Here is a 20,857-nt window from a genome sequence, read left to right as displayed (position 1 = left end):
CCTCTAATTGAAATATTTGCCGGCTGTGCTAAATTTTAATGTCCCATTGTATTTTTAAATTTTTTTAAAATTTTGGCCTTCTTTCAATGGCCGCCGATGTTTCTCTATGATTGTAGTCCTAGAGAAGGCCAGGAGACCAAGAATTTTCCCTTCTCTTAATGGCCACTTCTTTCCTTTCTTGCCACCTCGTTTTCTATGGTTAAGAAGTCTCGCGATAGTTCTATGATGCCACTTCCTGTGACGTCCTGTTGATCTGCAGTTCTGTTTAGTTTCTGAAGGGGTTGTCTGACCGCAAATATGCAAAACAACTTTTGTTTTTCTTCTATTTTAACCTTGTTCTCTTAGTTTCTTAGTCCCAAATTTACCCCCTCCTTCTTCTTCTTCTTTGCTTTAATGTAATATAGATATATCCAGACCTTTGTTTTTTCTCCAAATAAATCTTATTTTAGTCCCAGAGTGATAGATAAAAATCTTTACCTTTAAAAGTTACGATCCTTTCAAGCACGGTTCTCTTCCCAATCAGATATTAATTAGTCCCAAAGAAGCTTTGGCTCATGTTGAATTTAAGTCGAATGAACGACTCCAGATACCCTCTGTAGACGTTGTTATGCAATTCTTCTTCGGGGACTCTTCAAAGCCAAAAAGGAACCCCACAGGGATTGCTTGTCAGCCAAAATAAATCCCCTCAGAATTTCCAGAGCATGTCTTGGACATCTCCTTGCCTAGAAGATGTAGGCAGCAGGTGTTTAGGTCACCTTCTCTGCCCAGAACAGAGGCACTGGTCTGCTCCTCTATGAGAAGCACGTCAATCTTCCATGAAAGCCAAACCGGATTACAAATGGAAAAATTTCCGAAACAAGATAGAACGATACTTTGGTACATGCTTTCAGCTGCAAGGACATTATATGCGCAGATGTGGAAGCAAGATAAAACACCAGAAAAGTGGGACTGGATTATTAAAGTTATGCACTGGAGTGAAATGGACAAGCTTACAAGAATCTTAAAAGAACTTGACTTAGAAAAATTTAAAACTGAGTGGGGTAAATTTCAAAAATACGTTGAAAAACAATGGAAAGTTAAAGGACATTTGGTGATTTTTGATAATAGTTGAAGTTAGAGGGATAACAAATGAACTACAGTTAAATAATGAAACTATTAATTTAGATTTTTTTTTCAACTTAGTTTGATAAGGATTATAGTTGAAAGGTATAGTTATTCTGCCATAGGTATATTATAGCTTTTTTAAAAAAATTTCTTTCTTCTTTCTTAAGAAAGAAGATTCTTAATTTGAAAATTACCTTTTAGTTTGTTTTGAAATTTTTAAAATGTACTGGGGGAGGTCACGAAAAGGAGGGGAGGGAGGTGGAAAATGTGATGTATTGGTATGAAGTTTTTATTAATAGATGAATATTACTGTAACAGTATGTTTCAGAATAATAAAAGTTGTTATACACAAAGAAAGATCAAGGACCAGAAAACTTACTGTTAAAAGCAGGGAACCAGAGAGGGCCTTCTACTGACTGCGGCCATCCAATCCCTAGAATCATAGAGTTGGAAGGGACCTCCAGGGTCATATAGTCCAACCCCCTGCACAGTGCAGGAAACTCACAAATACCTCCCCCTAAATTCACAGGATCTTCATTGCTGTCAGATGGTATCCCTGTCTTCCTTCTCAGCAAGCACTTTTTATCTGTGACTAAAGAGGTGTGCAGACCCAGGCAGTATAACAATTTTATTATAAATGTTCAAGAACAAACAAGTGGGTTGTAACTTTTAGTGCAATAGTGAACATGGAAACAGTAAAGGTGGTACAAAGCAAAATAAAAAGACCTGATACGACTATTCCCTTCCTCTAATTCCAACTGACTCACCACTCTTTGGATCTCATGACTGTGGCCTTTCTCCAGTCCAGCCCTTTTCCAGACAGAACTCTCCTGATTGCAGCCTCTTCAGAAAGAACAATCTTCCCTCTCCAGCTGGGCCTCTTATTTCCTTCCATACAGGTCCTCTGGTCTCCACTGGGGCAAGTTTTCCCTCTAAAACTGCTGCCTACTCAGTCAGAGGGACAGAAGTGATCCAGGGAATTGTAGGCCCTGTAGCTACTTTAATACAGCCTTCCCTGGAGCCTGTAGACCTCACTAGGCCTAGGATCATTACACTTACCTACATTGAACTTCATTTGCCATATGGTTGCCCAATCAAACAATTTGCGGAGATCCACCTGGACCTCTTCATAGTTGACCTTGGTTTTCACCAACCTGAATAATTTTATGTCACCTTCAGACTTGATCATTCATTGGTCACAATTCCAGATCATTTATGAACAAATTAAATAGCATTGGCCCCAGTGCCAGTCCTTGTGGAACCTCACTGCTTACTTTGCTCCATTGTGAGAACTGTCCACACATTCCTGCTCTTCAGTAAGGATATCCTTTTATATATATGATGGTCACTATTCCATAGTTGGAATTTTTTTTCTCCGTAGCGCTTCACTAATACCACACAGAACCAGAACAGAGACCCAATTTGGTGTAGTAGTTAATGGTGGTGGACTCTAATCTGGAGAACCAGGTTTGATTCCCCACTCCTCCACATGTAGCTACTGGGTGACCTTCAGTCAGTCATGGTTTTTTCAGAGCTGTTCTCTAACAGCTGTTCTCGAAAGAGCTCTCTCAGCCCACCTACCTAACAAGGAGAGGAAGGGAAGGAGATTGTAAGCCACTCTGAAATTCCAGGTGAAGGGCAGGGTATAAATCTTCTGCTTCTTCATGTCCATATTTGTGAATATCTGAACAGTGATGTATGTCACTACATTGATCGCAGGGCCAATATGGTTGTTGTGATTGGCTACACAGGTGTCCCCTTACTCCCTTACTTTCCCATGTGTATTCTTCCTGAAGCTGCATGCTTGGTGGAAGAGGACAACCATCCCAGACAGATAGCATGTACTGATTTTCAGTCAAGGCAATACATGTTCCATATACCATACAATAACCATGGGGACTTGCAGTAGGATGCCATTTGCAAGAGCTGTGGGGGCTTTATTTAGATTGGAGCTATGGCACAGGGAGAGGAGAAGCTCCTGCTTTCCCCCTGCACCATTTTCCTGACCCAGACTGACTTTGGGCATTGTTACTTGCTGTTGTGGGGTGGAGGGGTTGCTGTGTGGCAAATAATGCATCACTATTCCTGCTTTGGGTCCAGAAAATGGCATGGAGAAGGGAAGGCACAAAGGGCCTCATTCGCATTCCACAGTGAATGGGGCCCCTTGTGGCATTTCCAAATTCACTCCCATAGGGAACTAGCAAACTGCCAAGCTGTGTCTGACCATGACGATAAGTGGTATGTGTAACGTGGAGTTTGAACCTCAATATACCAAGATAAAGGATACTTTCTCATACAGCTATGAAGTGTTACCCACATCACATATGAAGGGTTTAGTTTCAGTTTGTTTGATTTCAACCATTTGACTACAGCAGTCAGGCAGTGGCTCAGTACCTCTTCTGCATCACTAGAGTGAAAAAGAAACTGTTCTTGAAATATTTATTTAGAAGCAATATTCCTAATATTGCTGCTAAAAGATTGGGTATTTTAAAACATTTTTAGAAATCCTGTTTTATTTACTAAGTAGATAAAATGGATTTAAAAACAAGAAAATACTTAGGGGATTTCTTTTGTGCCATGGTGTGGCTCCTACTCTTCTGTTGTAATGGTACTGTTGGAAATGTGTATAACCTCTTATAAAACGTTATATGCAAATGTAACTGAAAACTTCTTATTTTGAAAATGAATAGCTTAGTTAATCATCTGATACTGGGCTATTCTGTATGTTCTTGGTTAAGGAATTGAAGCATTGATCCAAAACTGGGATGTATGTGACTTGAGAATTACATGTCAGCTGTGAGAAATGGTTGTGACTTTAGTACTGCAGATTTTTAAAGGGTGTTATAATAGCAAACATGCAAATTAAAATTATATTTGCATAATTATTCACAGTTAAACATCCCCACTGTGAGATAGTATTCTTTATAAAAAATAGGGTGGAGGTCTCCATAAAACATAATGGAATGATGGAGAAAAGCCTTATGAAAATAGAGCTGCTTTATTTGCCATCAGACGTTTTATTTATTTATGATTTACCTTATGTATAGTCTGCTTTTCTCACTTCAACTCAAGGCAAATTACAAAGTGAGTCAATACAATTGACAGGATGGTACCTTCAATAAACAATGCAATATGATTAGGGTTGTAGAAACCAACCAGAATTCTAAAAACAGAACTGAAGAAATGCATGAGACTCATTAAACAATGCCAAGTTTACATAGTAGGATCCTAGTTTCAGCGAGCTATGCACAGTAATAGAGACCGCAGTCCCTAATCGTTTACCCAAGTAACTTTGTGAATTATTTAGTACAGTGAAACTGTTGCCTGCGTAGAAAAGCTCTCTTAAATAACTCATTTTTGCATTGTTTCCCGAAAGACAGGAGTGTGTGAGCCTTCCTGACCTTCTCAGGCAGGCCATTCCATAAGGTGGGGCCACAACAGAGAATGCATGTGTATGGGCAGTTCATTTTGCCCATTTGCAGGATGGCATCTGCAGAAGACCTTGCTCCAATAAGTGAAACTGCCATGGTGGAGCATGGGTTCAAGGCTTTTTATATGTGATAACTGATTTCTTAAATTGAACCTGGTAACTGATGATCAGCCTTCAGGAAGCGTCTGCAGAATGGGAGTAATATATGTGCCCCATCTAGCTCAGGATAATAGCTAAGCATGGCATTCTGCTCTAACTGACCTTCCAGATTGATTTTGAGGGGAGACAAATGTACAGTGCTATGGCGTGGATCTAGGTGGCTAGATCAGCTGTATCAAAATAAGGGGTCATATTTTAGACTAGGCTGAGTTGGAAGAAAGCCTTTTTTTGCAGGTGTGTTAACTTGCTTCTCCAGTAGTAACACTGAAGTCTAAATGTATAACCCTCCCTAAGGCTCTTAATTGTATCAGAAAAGATCAGCTGAACTCCATCAGAAGTGGGCAGCACAGTGTCCTTCAAGATCTCCACCTTCCCAATCAACTTTCCCTATGTCTTGGTAGGGTTTAGTTTTTCAGTTTGTTCACTCTTAGCCAATTTATTATAGCAACCAGGGAATTATTCACAATGAATTGGGACTCATTGCTTTACTGACTTGGAAACTGGAAGGTGCAGACTGCCTTAAGCGCCAGTCTGAATGTATCCAAAATGTTATGCAGCTGTCAGGGAGAAGATGGCCTTTTACCAGCTTCTTGCTCTTCCATGGAGAGTTGGTTTTCTCAGATTCGTAATGATAGAGGTCAGGAGATGGCAGCCAGTTTTCTTTTCTCTCTATCAACTTGATTCAAAGCCATTAGAAGAGATTTTAATACTAGTGCAGAACCCGAGGACTGTGAATTCATGCTTGTTTCCTTTTACATGAAAAATGAGAACATTTCTTTGGGAGTTAGCTTGGCTGAAAGCCCAGAAGAGTCACTAGAGGCATTAAATCAATACCTGCTTAATTGTGCAAAAGATGAGATCGCGGAAGTGACATGATTTACTGTTAAACTGGCTGATCAGGCCTGAGTTACATTAGTCCTCAGCCATGCTTCTTTGTCTTATCATGAAGCCAGGTGGTAAAAATGACAAGCTTTCACTTGGGATCTAATCTTAAGTGAATCATCTTGCTTCTGTTTGATAATTTTTTATTAAATACTCCTTAAGGACAATGACATCCATGGATGCACTCAGGGCTTGACTTTGGGGCAGAAGTTGAGGATGCTTGCACACAAGTTCATCAGGGGAGGCCCAAATGCAGTCTGAAGTATGTTTTCCCATCTGGGAGCAGGGGACATGTAGGCAACTTCAGACCATTGTTTATAATTACCCGATAGCACTATTTTATTTTGGGGTGGGTTTTTTTGTGGGTGAATGTGTGCACCTGGAAGTCATGGTGGCCTCTGGTGACTGACCCCTACTAGGGAGATGAAGGATATTTAGAGAGGTGGCTGAATGAAACCTAGCCCTGCCCTTCCAGTTCTGATATTCCTGGGAGGTCTGCCATCCAAGTACTTGCCAAAGTTGAGTCTGCTTAACTTACAAGATCGGGCTTGCCTGGGCTATCCAGGTCAGGCCACCTGATTGCATTATTGAGGATGTTCTGGTTTTATAGGGAAAAAAGGGGTTTATCACTCCATAAATGTATGTTTATTTATACTGAAGATTTGTGTGCAAAACCTTCCATTTCCCCCTCTTACAAGTTGACATATAGAACTTCTTGATAAAGGAATCACAATTGTTGAGTGATTCTGCCACCTAGTGGCCAACATAGTGGCCAGACAAAAATGTGCTTTAGCAGGTAACCGTTCCAAACGTTTTTCTTTATCAGTGAATGAAAAATATTTATACCCTGCCTTTCTCTGAGATTTAAGTTGGCTTACAATTTCAAGTTAAATAATACAATAAAACACAGTAACACTCCCCCCTGAAAAAACCTGCCGCTTAAACACATTAAAAACCCAAGCAATTAAAAAAATCATATGGCCCTTCCTGAAATGTTCTAAAGGTGGCACCTCCTCAGGAAACCTTAGGAGACAGTCATAGTTGATTAGTTTTATTTATTTTATTGTATTTATATCTTGCCCTTCCTGCAAGCAGGCTCAGGGGTGGGTTTCATCACAATTTTCACATTAAAACGACAATAACATTTACAGTTTAAAAACATCTAAAATACTCAGACAGTAAGTCAGTGCCTCAACAGTTATGACCAGTTGGTCAGTCAGTTCCGTAAGATCGCTGTGGGGATGTCTCGTAGAAGGAGACAGCCAGAGCCTCAACTAAAAGCCTGGCAGAAGATCTCCATTTTACAGGACCTGCAGAACTGCAGCAGGTCCCAAGGGCCCTGATCGCTAATGGAAGCTCATTCCACCAGGCAGGGGACAGGGTCAAAAAAGCCCTGGCCCTAATGGAGGCAAGTCAGACATCCCTGGGTCCAGGGGCCACCAAGAGATGTTGATTTGCCAATCGTAAAGTCTTACGGGGCTCATATGGGGAGATGCTGATCAGGCAGTCTTAAGCAAGAATGCACCTACAAAGTGACAACTAGAGGAAAATAATTGGTGCATAGGATTATTTAGGGAGTCCTTCAGATATCTGTTATATCAGTAGAGCATGGGCAAAGGCGTACTGTTGCAGTTATTCTCCTTGTGGGCTTTTTGGTGGCTGCTGGTTTGCCACTGTGTGAACAGAATACTGGATTTTACGGACCTTTGGTCTGATCCAGCTTGGCTGTTATGTTTTGGGTCCTAGGACATGAAGGACTTTAAGGGTTATAATTAACCCCTTGAATTGAACCGGGCGGGGGGCGGGGACGACTGTTTTAGACTAGGAAAAAATGCATTCCCATCAGTTAGCCCATGACAACAATCAGGCTGTCACATTCTGGACTAATAGTGGTTTCTGGGGTGTCTTCAAGAGCAGCCCCTTGTAGAGCACATTACAATAGGCAACCATGAGGTTACAAAAACTTGAATCAGTGTGGTCAGGTCAGCTGAGTCTAACAGCACTATTCTAAGTAGAGTTCCCTTTAATGTCAGTGGACTTAAAAGGGTGCCATTTTTCTTTAATGATGGGCATTTTAAAAAGATTAACCAAATGTAGTGGGAGAAAGCATTCTTGACCATCACACATTCTTGACCTCCCCATTGGGGAGGGACGGTGGCTCAGTGGTAGAGCTTTTGCTTGGGAAACAGAAGGTCCCAGGTTCAATCCCTGGCATCTCCAAAAAAGGGTCCAGGCAAATAGGTGTGAAAAACCTCAGCTTGAGACCCTGGAGAGCCGCTGCCAGTCTGAGAAGACAATACTGACCTCGATGGACCAAAGGTCTGATTCAGTATAAGGCAGCTTCATATGTTCATATGTTCACCAACTTGCTTTTCAAACATCAAGGCTGTGCCCAGAAGCACTCCCATGCTCTTAACATCCTCCACAAATGCCAGCTCCACTTCATACAAAATAAGTGGATCCTATTCCTCCAAAGCATCAGTCTCCTTTAGCCAACGCTTCCTCTATCTTGTCTAGATTGAGTTTCATGTGTCTGTCTTAGCCACTTGATCATGGCCTCAAAGCATTAGTTCACAATTGAGAAGGAAAGATATCTGGTCATCCTCACAGGTGATCTCCAGAGGCACCTGGATCAAGGCGGATTGGCACTTCTGTTATTACTTGACTTGACAGTGGCATTTGATACACTGTCTTGCCGATGTGGGATTGCAGTGGCCTTGCTGTGGTTTGTCTCATTTCTCCACAGTCAGGGACAGAGGGTGGCACTTGGGGAGAGTTTCACCATGGTACTCTTTGGTATGTGGTGTCCCACAAAGATCCAATCCTTCCCCCCATGTTATTCATCATCTATATGTGTCCCCTCGTCCATCTGGTCCAAAGATTTGGACTGGGTAGTCATCAGTATGCTGCTGACACCCAGTTGTATCTATTGATGGACAACCAGTTATTTTGGTTAAGGGTTTGGAGTCTATGGCTGGGTGGTTAAAGCAGAGCCAGCAAAGATGGGGGTCCTGGGTCAAAGGGGATGGGAATAGGGATACAACTCCCAGCTCTTAAGTGAAGACTGGGCATGATTTTGGAACCTTGTTATCAATGGTGGCCCAAGTCATGAATGTTGCCAGGTCAGGCAGCTGGTTCCCTCCCATGACCTAGCCACAGTGATCCATACTATGGTCACCTTCAGGTTGGACTATTGTAATTAGCTTTACACTGGGCTACTCTGGAGACTGATCTGGAAGCTTCAGCTGGTCCAGAATGCAGCAGCTTGTGTTCTCACAGGAACACCACTGACAGCACATACACAACCAGTGCACCACCAGCTGCGCTGTGTTCCAGTTGAATACTGAGTCAGGTTCAAGGTGTTGGTTTTAACCTTTAAAGCCCTATGTGATTTGGGACCAACATACTTTCAGGTCCATTTCATCTAGTATGTCCCCCTAGTATGCCCCAAAAAGCATTGCACTGTAGACCAACACCTACTGGTGATCCTAGCCTGAAGGATGTCTGCCTAGCCTCAACCAGAGCCAGAATTTTTTCGGCCCTGGCCCTAGGCATGGACATGAAATGAGAAATGACAGAAAAGATACTCTCCGTGTTACAAAACAATATCAAAATATAATTACAATACTTTCCATTCCCAACATAGTATTACAATGTAAATTTCAGTAACAAATTCAATGACAAATATCATCCAAAGCACACTTCACTACTGTCCATAAGATGATATCAGGTTCTTTCCAAACAATACAGTCCGACGATGCAAAACCAGTCCGTTCTCGTTTCGGATCTTTATGATCCTTCCTCTGGGACCGTCTTATTAATTTTGAATGCAGTAGTCGGATGGTGCCTTATTTCTTTACACTGTTTTCCAAGCTTTCTCTAATTTATTTCATTACTAGAACGCTATTGCAATGAAATGCTGAAAGATGGAGGAAGAACAGAAGTGTTCTAGTAATGAAATAAATTAGAGAAAGCCTGGAAAACAGTGTATAGTAAAGAAATAAGGGACCATCAGACTACTGCATTCAAAATTAATAAGACGGTCCCAGAGGAAGAATCATAAGGATCCGAAACGAGAACGGACCGGTTTTGCATCGTTGGACTGTATTGCTCGGAAAGGACCTGATATCATCTTATGGACAGTAGTGAAGTTGTTTGCTTTGGATGGTATTTGTCACTGAATTTGTTACTGAAATTTACATTGTAATATTATGTTGTGAATGGAAAGTATTGTAATTATATTTTGATATTGTTTTGTAACACGGAGAGTATCTTTTCTGTCATTTCCTGATTGTTAACCTCCCTGGTCCCGGCATTGTTTGACGATGGACGTGAATTGAAGCACAAACTGCAATTTGTGCTAAAAGTGGCTGATTCATAGTGCCTTACGAATCGATTCAGCAAATGGTGCTGTGCATGAAATGAAAATGAAATGGCTTGTTTTTGAGGCAGTTTGTGTCATTATCTGCAGAGGATCCTCTTTTTGCATTGTGACGTGCCTGGCGTGATGACGTCACCCAGAAGTGATCGCCGGGGAAGGACACTCTGTCATTTCAGAAAAAACTCTGTGGTTATAACAGAGCTTTTCCCCAAGTGATAGAACATGTTGGTTTACTGTTGGTTTTTAATTGTTTTACTATGTTGGAATCCACGCTGAGCCCATTATGGGAAAGGGCGGACTATAAACTGACAGAAATAAATAATGTGCCTGGCACAATAATGTCACCTCCAGATGATATCATCGTGCCAGGCATGTTGTGGCTTTCCTGCACTTTTTAGCCCTCTGGGGGGCCATTCCGCACCTTCCTGAATTGAATGAACCAATGAATTACGAATTGTTTGGGAAAACAAAAAACCTCCCCACCAAATCAGGTAATCCAATGTATCACAAAATGAAATGAACCACTATTTTCACGTTCTGTGCCCATTCCTACCCTGGCGGAACAGTCTCCAGAGTGAGATCCAGGCCCTGTGGGACCTATTGTAGTTCTGCAGGGCCTGTAAAATGGAGATGTTCCACCAGGCCTGTGGTTGAGGTGGCAGGAATCCAAATTATATTGGCTTTCCCCTGTTCTGTTGCATTGTCCCATCTTCCCTTGATTTCATCTGCCTGTCCTCCACCAGCTTTAGTTACATTTACCTGCATACATATAGGGAACCATCGATAGTAGTGTATTAATATATATTGTGATATTGATTTTAAACTATTCATTATGCTTTGATTGGCTGTATTATGTCAGCTATATATTGTAACCTGCCTGAGCCTGCTTGCGAGGTAGGGCAGGCTAGAAGGCGAATAAATAAATACAAAAGGTTGGTGTAATTTGGTTTTTGATGACACACTGCCCCAAAATTCCAGACAATTTCATTTAGCAGCCTCATACAAATATTGAAGACTGAGTGACAAAACAGAACTTTGAAGCACTCCACCTCCAACTAATAAATACAGATTGGTAACATATGGCAACTATATGAAATTAATTAAGCAAACGATAGATTTCTATGGGCCACACAAGCATACACACATACACATTGCTTTGGTATGACTATATTCCATGATAAAAAGGTTTCTAAGGTTTTTGAAACTATATAAAACTTTCACCAGAACTGAAGCTAAGATGAATGTACCTGTCAGGAAAGGAGATCTCTCTCTCAAATTATCTTCAGTTCTATGGGGAATAAAGCTAGTCACTGTCTTAAGCATTATTGAGAGTAGTAAGATGCTACAATTGTTTTATTTTCTGAATGGCTGAGTTTATTAATAATAATAATAATAATACATTAATTTACTTTCTAATAAACATTTGTTTTTAATTTCACAGTCTTGCATCTGATCAGATTTGCCAAGTTCCTAGTCATTCTGTCTCATTTCCTGAAAATTATCACACCTTGCCAAAGAATGCCAGGCAACCTTCAGGAAATTCGCCTCCCCCAAATCGCAATTTGCCAAGTGATTACAAGTATGCCCAAGACCGAGTTAGCCATCTGAAGATGTCCCATGATGAGAGAAGGGCTAATAAAGATGGTACTGTATGGCAACTATATGAGTGGCAGCAGAGGCAGCAGTTTAAACATGGCAGTCCAACTGCCCCTATTTATGTAGTTTCTCCAGACTTTACAGACCATGGTAAAGGAAGAAGTTCGCTAGATATTCCACGTTCCGTTTCTGTTCCTCCATCTCCTTCTGATATACCTCCACCAGGACCCCCTAAAACCTTTCTACCCCGGAGGCCACACACTCCTGCAGAAAGGGTTACTGTCAAGCCATCTGATGAGAGACAAATGTTAGACATTTCTTTTGTGGGATCACCAAAGAAGATTCGAAATCATACAATAAAGGTGAGTGAATTGTACTGTTATATTTCCTGATTTACTAATCATCTTATTTTAATAGCCTCTATCCAGCCAACTGTGAACAAAATTGTTTTTTTTTTCCTGGACATATCATTCCCAGGGTCATGGGACCAGTGCAGAGGAACAGCTGCATGGATGGGTGGCTGGAATGAAGAGGGGGGGGAAAGGGTGAAATTGTTTCTTTTTCAAAAGTACAGCTGGTCTGAGAGGAGTAAGCAGTTTCATCGCCTTAACATTAATCATCCCATCAACATGTTTACCAGTTCCTCTGCACAAGTCCTATGACCCCGCTTTCTGACTTCATTCTTCCAAGAAGCTCAGAGCAGCATACATGGTTCTGTCTTTCCCCATTTTATCCTCACAGCAACCCTATCAGGTAGATGAGATTGACAGTATGTGACTGGCAGAATTCACCTAGTGAACTTCATGCCAGAAGTGGGGTATTAATCCAAAGATTCTAGTTCAAAACTCTTAACTAGATCACAGTAGCTCTCAACCGGGGATCAAAAGGGACTTCAGGAAGGAGAGGAATGCAGGAAAACTCTTGTACTTTCTGTGCATGAATGGCTGGATAAAAGTCAATGGAATTAGGTCATGTGGTGGTTAGTTACTTCAACATTGTTCTATCATTAGATGACAGCTGTAGTTCCAAAACCAATTTACATGCTGTCTGGTACATGGCATGTTGTCAGTTTAGCCAGATTTACTTGAACTAGTTACCTAGTGTGGCGTGTGGCTCCATTACCCTTGTAGCCGGTGATAAGGAAGTAAATAACATACATGCTGCATTTTCTGCCTGCTGAATGAAGGATGGAAACTGCATGACTACTTCATAAAGCAGACAAGTTGAGTGAGAACTTATTCATACACCACCTGACCATTTATTTTTTCATGTTTTAGTTCCCTTATCTCACCTCATAATGTTACAAAACAGTTAACAATAATATGACAAACATTTTAAATATGACATTTTAACCCATTACAGTTCAATGGGAAACAAAGCATTGATTTCAAGATTCCAGAAGTTTCTTTGTTGTTGTCATAGCAGCAGGCAAATCTAGATACTTTTCTAGAAACCTATTAGAGCCAAGGGCTGGGGAGATTTGGGTTAAGAAATACTCAGCCATGACATTCAGTGGTTGATCTCAGTCAGGTCACTGACTTTCAATGTGATCTACTTCACAGAAGATAGAAGTGGGCAGGGGCCCATGTATGCCACTCTGAGCACCATGAAGGGAGAACAGGATGAATGTGTAATCTTTGTATGTGAACGAGAGAATGAAAATTGACAGAAACCTTGGATGAGTGTAATGATTAGGGACTATGAGCATGGAGTATTAAAAAACCTCCCTATTTGAAGTAACTTTTAATGCTGTTTTCAATTCGAACAGAAATCAGCACACACAGACAGACGATCCATGCCTGCGATGGGATATATGACCCATACTGTAAGTGCTCCAAGTTTGCATGGGAAATCGGTAAGTATAAGCATTTCTGTTTCCTTTCTCTTCTATACCACCAGCAGGTTCTAATAATGTCTGAATCCAAAGTAGTTGTTATTGATTTTTCATGTGTTGATTACAGAATCAAGTAACTTGAACTTTCAGTTTCTACTGAAGGTATTATAAGCTCAACTGTTTGCTGTAGTCAGAAGACAAGTTGACCCTGCTTTGATGTTTACATGTCCTGACATTAAAGTACAGTATTCCATTCAGACAATACTATGAAATATTTGCTTAATTGTGTCAAACATTTTCTGGGCACTGTAGGTAAAAAATATAGCGACAGTGACTCTCCCTGAAAACTGCTAATTTCCTCTTTACAATGTGTCCAAATACCTGCAGCCTGAAGAGCTAACATTGCTTCTCATTCGATTAAGGAGACATCAGGCTAAGTTGGCTAGTATACGAAATTACACAATCGCCCAATTACTGCAGCATTTGCCAACTAATTCTACCTATCAGGTCAGCTGCTTGTTGGCTCATCTGTGCTGTATATGACATTCTGTGACTCCGCAAGTGCTTCTCTGGTGCCATGCTTGAGTCTGTGCTTTCTTACCCATTCTTCAGTATTTTTCAGTCCTTGGATCATCTGTGGTTATTGCTCTAGCATGTGCTGGAGGTTACAAGCATTTTAAGCTACAAGGTGCTGCTGCATATGGATTAACTGCTTTTTGGATATTATTTTGCTTTGATGTTTATTTTTGTGAATGTCGCCTTCTTAAAGAAAATTGTTCAAAACCAAGCTTGCAGATTTATTAATTGTGGCTGAAAGAGTCTTAATTGTGGAAGAGGCTTGCTTTACCACATCATGCTGTTTTCCCCTTTAAAATACATTAGGAAATTGAGAAGGGTACCTATATTACCTCCTCTGCACTTCCTCTGCACCGTGTCAGTTGTTTTAGTTCATCATTGTTTGCAGCACAGAGTAATGATTATAAAAGTTTACTAACCATAAACAGATACATAAAACTTCTTATGGAGTAGATAGGTGGAAGTAGAATGTAAATACTTCGGCTGCACAACTGGTACTGCAGTCTAGGAAAGGAACTTGGGAGTTAAAAAACATTAGTTTGAAAGATCAGGCTCATGGAGTTGAAAATGGTAGCCACTTCTAAAATAGTTTCCTAATTGTCAAGCAAATTAATAGTTTAACTGAACCGATAAAACACTTCATTTGTGAGCCAGTGTGGCATAGTGTTAGGGTGCTGTACTAGGATTTGGGAAACCAGAGTTCTAGTGGCAACTCATTCTTGAGCTTGGGCCAGTCATACATTCTCTCAGCCTAATCCAAACTCAGATTGTTGGGAGGATAAAATATAGAAGAGGAGACTCATTTACCCTACCCTGTGTTCATGGGAGAAAGGGTGGGATAAAAATATAATAAGTAGGTAGAATTGCTGCACTTTATTCATTTCTCATTTAGCCATAAATGTGATGCTAAGAAAACTCAGTTCCTCCTAAATAACTACTTTATCATCTTAATGCTGTTGCAAAAGAGTCCAGTAGCATTTACCTGTTAATTACAGTGTCATGATGTAGTATGCCATCATTTTTTGTGTGTACTTTCATATGCAGGCTGATGATACCTACATCCAGCTGAAGAAAGACCTGGAATATCTGGATCTAAAGGTAAAACATGAATATATCATTCCAGAGATGTACAGCTTTAGTCTACGTTTACCGTTTTCGCACACAGTTTACCTCGCAGTCACAATCCTGTTCCCTCCACAGCGTCCGGTCGGATTTCCCACCATCTGCGCCGAAGTTACAGGAAGTGCCGCGGCTTCTGCATAGCAAACGTAAACCGCTAAAACGCAGTTTACGTTTGCTACGCAAAAGCCGCGGCACTTCCTGTAACTCCGGCGCAGATGGTGGGAAATCCGACAGACGCTGCGGAGGGAACAGGATTGTGACTGCGAGGTAAGCTATGTGCGAAAACGGTCATTGTTTTACACTGCTGCCTTATCCAACATGTAAATTTTGGTTTCTTTTTGCATAACTAAAATTCTAACTATGAAATGCATTACATATACACTATAAATTGAAAGCAGAATCCAGAATACCTGTTTCTTACAACAGTATTGTTGTCACTTAATTTTTACATTTTTTCCTGTGCTTTCTACATATTTTACCCCAGCATTAAAAACAAACCAAAAAAAACAACAACGTGGAGGCTGAAATTTGTGATGGAAGGCCAATGTAATGTTTGTGGGGAGACATTACCCTTTTTCTTCTGGTTTATCTAATATCTGCTTTTCCCTTGGGGTGAAACAGATGGATATATATGTATAGGGAAGTTTTTAGCAGAAGAAGGATAAAGCTTTCACGAAATTTCTCTCTCATTTACTGTGCAGTTTACAGCCTGCATGGCTGCATTTTGAAAAAAAATGTTGGGTAAGGCTACGTGCGGCTATGAGATATACACACACACACCAATTCTGTAGTTGCTGTTGCTCCACTCCCATCCTTCTGCTTTCATTGGATCAAACCAATGATTCCCCACCAGTTGCCACGTGGGTGCATTTTGACCTGTGGCTCCCTCCAGTTCTACCCACACTTTCCCAATCTTGTTTTTTAGAGATTGGAAAGGCACAGGGAGAGTTGGAGGGAGCCGGGTCAAAATGCACCACACAGGAACTGGTGGAGAATCCATTGCTTGATCCAATGAAAGCAGAAGCCTGGGGCCAGAGCAACACTGACTGCGAAATTGATAATAATGTGCCCTGATTAGAAGATAACATGTTTTTAATTAGCTAAAACAGATTGTTCTTAGGAACCAGTAATCAGACTAGTGTTTTTCCCCTCAAACTTTAACTTACATTTCCAGTACAGAAATAACCCAATTGCCTATTTTTATAATATTCTCCTCCTCCCATTATCATTCCATTCTGTTGCACTTTCAGCAATGGCAGGTGTGTGTGGGGAGCAAGATTAAATGTAATTAACATTCCATGTTTTTTCTAGAGAAAAATTTAACTGGCTTGATCAGTGACCAGTATGCCTCAGCTTAGGTGCAGAATTTTGTGGAGGGGAATGTTTCAGGGCTGGGCATATTTTCCATACCAAGGAGTCACATTTGTATGGTGAGATATTCAGAGGCAGTGAAGTGAGACTGTTAGGGCGTTCTAATCCAGATTCTTGGATGGCTTTCTCGGTTTCCAGGTTTCAAGCCTGGAAAACTCACAGGAAAAAGCTGCTCTAATCTTCTTTGTGATCTCTGTGCTTCACACTCATGGGATATAGCACCTGCGCCGATCCTCCGAATCGGTACCTAAAAAGCCTGGGATTTCTCGTGCTCGGCACCAGTGGGCATGCGCAGGCATCCCAGTACACATGCTCACCAGAGCCAGTGCGCGGATCCCACCAGTTCCTTTTTGACCACCACGTTGATAGGATCCCCTTTCGATTGCTCCGGTCAGTATTTGGTAATCCTTTGGATTTTCTCCTTGTTATATAGCCTGTTTGTTGTTTTCTTAGTATAGTAAAGTGTTATAGTTATTGTTGTTTAAAAAAAAAAGACTGGTGTTGGACTTGCCCTTCAGGACTTTATTTTCCCCCCATTCCCTCAGAAATCGTTCTGTGTGGGTTCCGGCACCTATGGAAAGGCGTTGGGGTTTTTTTAAACGTTGCCGCAAATGTGGTAGCAAAATTGCACCTCCTGACGGTCACTCCCTCTGCTTATTGTGTCTGGGCGAGGGACACCGAGTCAACTCGTGCCTGCATTGCTCAAGTTTCTCGAAGCAAACTCGCAAAAACTGGGCGGGAAGGCTATCGGCAGCACTTGTAGAATCGGCTCTTCGCCTGCCGAAAATGGCAATGGGCCCATCAGTATCGATGGGGAAAGAGGCCCTGACGGTTACATCAGTCGATCCATCGTCACCAGTGCAGACCGATATGCCGACCGAGTGAGGCCAACCCACAAAACGACCCTCTGAAGGGTTAGTGGCAACCCCAGCCAAGAAACATCAGGACAATTCGGGGACCCGATCGTCCCTCCCGAAGAAGTCGAAGGAGAAGTGGAAGAACGGACTTTCCCGAAGTGAACGAAGTGATCTTCGTTTAAGAAGTTTAAGAAAGGAGGACTTTGCTGTGGCTAAGCAACAACTGGCTGCAGCAAAGCACATGGTGGATGTATCGGCTAAAACCATCACCTCTGCCGTTTCCCTGCGTCATCACTCTTGGCTAAGGTCTACAGCTCTTCAGCCTGACACCAGGGCCTATGTTGAAGACCTGCCTTTCGAAGGTGAAGGTCTTTTTAGTTCAACCGCCGACAGTGTCCTTTGAGAGATGGACAAAAGTATAAAGACCTCAAGAAACCTGGGTGTTCCGGCTTCCTCTAGGGCTGGCAAGCCTAAGCAGTGGCATAAATCTTGGCCCAAGAGGCCCTATCAGAAATTCACCCCCGACCAGCAATGGAGACCTTGCTCTTCGCAGCCAGAGAGTAGGTCCCCCTATAGGGGAAATAGCAAAAACAGATTTGCTTCAGCATCTCAAACCACCGGCAAATCTAAGGGTGCCCGCCCACAGAAGCAGGGCCTTTGACTTTTCTGTAGCACGCATTGCCGCCCCTCCTTCGTCACATATCCACCTCCGTCAATATCTTCCAGCTTGGGAGTCCATCTCCACAGACAGGTGGGCTCTTTCCATCATAGCAGAAGGATATAAGATAGACTTGGTTCAGGTTCCGACTCAGTCAGTGATTGTCACCACACCCCCTTCCCCACCTCTGCTGGTGGAGGTGAGCAACCTCTTGCAGAAACAAGCCATAGAACTGGTCCCAGTAGAGGCCAGAACGGGGGGGAGGGGGTTCTACTCTCGTTATTTCCTGGTTCCCAAATGGGATGGGGGATTGAGACCAATTATGGACCTTCGAAATCTGAACAAGTTTATCGTGTACCAGAAGTTCAGGATGTCTACCCTGCAAACAATCCTTCCCCTCATCAGCCAAGGAGACTGGGTGGCAACGTTGGATCTCAAGGATGCCTACTTCCATGTCAGCATCCATCCTTCATACAGGCATTTCCTTCGTTTTGCAATAGATTCCAACCATTTTCAGTACAAAGCCCTTCCATTCGGCCTGTGCACTGCACCATGGGTGTTCACCAAGATGAGTGTTGTAGCTGCACATCTTCGGCTTCAAGGCATAGTTTTCTTTCTGTATATTGACGACTGGCTCCTTATGGCGGAGTTGGAAGAACATCTATGTGGCCATATTGCAACTACTCTTCATCTTCTTCACACCTGGTCTGCAGGTCAACATGACAAAGTCTCATCTTACACCATCACAGACAGTTCAGTTTATAGGGGCCTTGCTGGACACAAGCCTTCATCACACTTTTCTGCCTCAGCAGAGAGCGATGGACATTATCAATCTCATCCATCTTTTCCAAAGTCGGAAATGGGGCACGGCACAGCAGCTGCAGCGGATGCTGGGCCTGATGGCAGCGACTACAAGCATACTGCTGTTTGCAAAATTGAGAATGATAGGTCTTCAACTGCGGTTTCTCAGACAGTTTCGGCCTTTACAGGACTCACCTCAGAAGAGGTTTACAATTCCACCCTCGATCCTCTGGACCCTGAAATGGTGGAAATCCAGAGACAACATCTGTCAGGGAGCTCCCTTCCATCTACCTATGATGACAGTTACGATCACCACAGATGCGTCTTTGTGGGGCTGGGGTGCTCACATAGATTCTCTGTGTGGGGGGGGGGCCTTGGCCTACACAGCTGTCTCGTTGCCACATAAACTATCTGGAACTGTTGGCAATTCATTTCGCCCTTCGGTCTTTCCGTCCCATGGTGACAGGGAAGGCTGTGGCCCTGTTGACGGACAATACTACAGCCCTTTGTTATGTCAACAGGCAGGGTGGGACAGTCTCTCGACGGCTCTGTGCGCTAGCAATAGAACTGTGGATGGAGTGCCTGCAGCATGGCATCTATGTAAAGGCTGCGCACCTTCCAGGGGTGCTCAATCTGCAGGTGGACTCATTAAGCAGAGGAGCAGCATCTCCACATGAGTGGGAGATGCAATGGTGCTTCCTTCAACCTGTGTTTCAACTCTGGGGGTATCCTCAGGTGGATGTGTTTGCCACAGCCAGGAATCGGAAATGTCCTCTGTTCTGTTCTGTTCTGTTCCAGGGGGGGCATGGATCCAGAGTCATTGGGAGACGGCTTGATGTTCCCGTGGAATGATTGGTTCCTATATCTGTTTCTGCCTCTGCTGACAAGAGTCGTCAACAAAATTGCGAGGGAGAGACCGCAGTGCATTCTAGTGACACCGTGGTGGCCTCGGCAGAACTGGTTCCCGATCTTGCTTCAATTAGTGAGGGGGGTTTTCTATCAGTTTCCGGCAGAACCGGACCTTCTGTTGGCCCAGGATGGACACGTGTTTCATCACAACATTCCTCATGGTTCATCGGTGTGGTTCATCGACCCTGTGAGTTCTCCAGCAGAGTCCAACATGCCTTTCTAAATAGTAGAAAGTTGTCTACCCATGCTTCCTATAACAGGAAGTGGAGGAAGTTTCTTCAGTTTTTGGCTAACCCTACAGTCTCACCCCAGCGGGTGGGTCTGTTGGTGATTTTTGATTTTCTGTTATCTTTGGTGGATGCTGGACTTTCCTTTTCTTCTGTTAAAGTTTATTTATCAGCAATATCAGCGTACCATGAGCCTGTTGAGGGGCATTCAGTTTTTGCTCATCCTCATTCGAAAAGGTTTCTAAAAGGACTGCTCAGATTGCATCCTCCATCAAGATCACCTCCACAGTTGTGGGACTTGCCTTTAGTATTGGACAGGTTGACTCGGTGTCCCTTCAAACCAATGGCAACCTGTTCTCTTCAACTTCTGTCATGGAAGACTGCCTTTTTGGTGGCTATCACGTCGGCACGCCGTGTAGGGGAACTCATGGCTATGCATTGTGACCACCCACATTTAGTTTTTCATGAGTCTGGAGTGTCGTTGGCTCGTAATGTTTATTTTCTTCCTAAGGTGGTTTCCCAGTTTCACCTTAGGTTGGACGTTTGGTTACCCACATTTTATCCCACGCCTTCCTCGGATGAGGAACGTCGGTGGCATGCTTTGGATGTTAAGCGTGCGTTACTGTTTTATTTGAGTTGTTCTAAGAGTTTTCGCCAGGACCAGCATCTTTTTGTTTCTTATGCTGCTCCTTAGTTGGGTTCCAGAATTTCATCTCAGCGGCTTTCAAAGTGGCTCACTGAGACTATTAAACTGTGCTACTTGCTGGCAAAGAAGCCATTTCCTAGGCTCATTCGTGGGCACTCTGCTAGAGCGATGGCGACGTTGGTGGCATTCCTGAAGGGTGTTTCCTTAACGGATGTGTGCAAGGCCGCCACCTGGTCCTCTCTGCATGTTTTCATGAAGCACTACGCTCTGGATGTGCATGCTCAGCAGAGGACTCGTCTGGGAG

General features: G+C 42.7%; 1 protein-coding gene across 3 annotated transcripts in view; it reads left to right on the top strand.

Annotated features, from left to right (window-relative positions):
- PLEKHA7 (pleckstrin homology domain containing A7) overlaps nt 1-20,857 on the top strand; it is a 229,943-nt gene that overhangs the window by 154,523 nt on the left and 54,563 nt on the right. For all 3 annotated transcript variants that reach the window (XM_060262614.1, XM_060262613.1, XM_060262615.1), the window contains exons 11-13: nt 11,398-11,914; nt 13,321-13,407; nt 15,007-15,060. In XM_060262614.1, coding sequence (XP_060118597.1) covers nt 11,398-11,914; nt 13,321-13,407; nt 15,007-15,060 — 658 coding nt within the window. The remainder of the gene's footprint in view (nt 1-11,397; nt 11,915-13,320; nt 13,408-15,006; nt 15,061-20,857) is intronic.

Source organism: Heteronotia binoei, chromosome 21 (genome assembly GCF_032191835.1).
Source record: "Heteronotia binoei isolate CCM8104 ecotype False Entrance Well chromosome 21, APGP_CSIRO_Hbin_v1, whole genome shotgun sequence".
Taxonomy (NCBI): domain Eukaryota; kingdom Metazoa; phylum Chordata; class Lepidosauria; order Squamata; family Gekkonidae; genus Heteronotia; species Heteronotia binoei.
The sequence above is the reverse complement of the archived record's forward strand: the minus strand, read 5'-3'. Positions and strand labels throughout refer to the sequence as shown.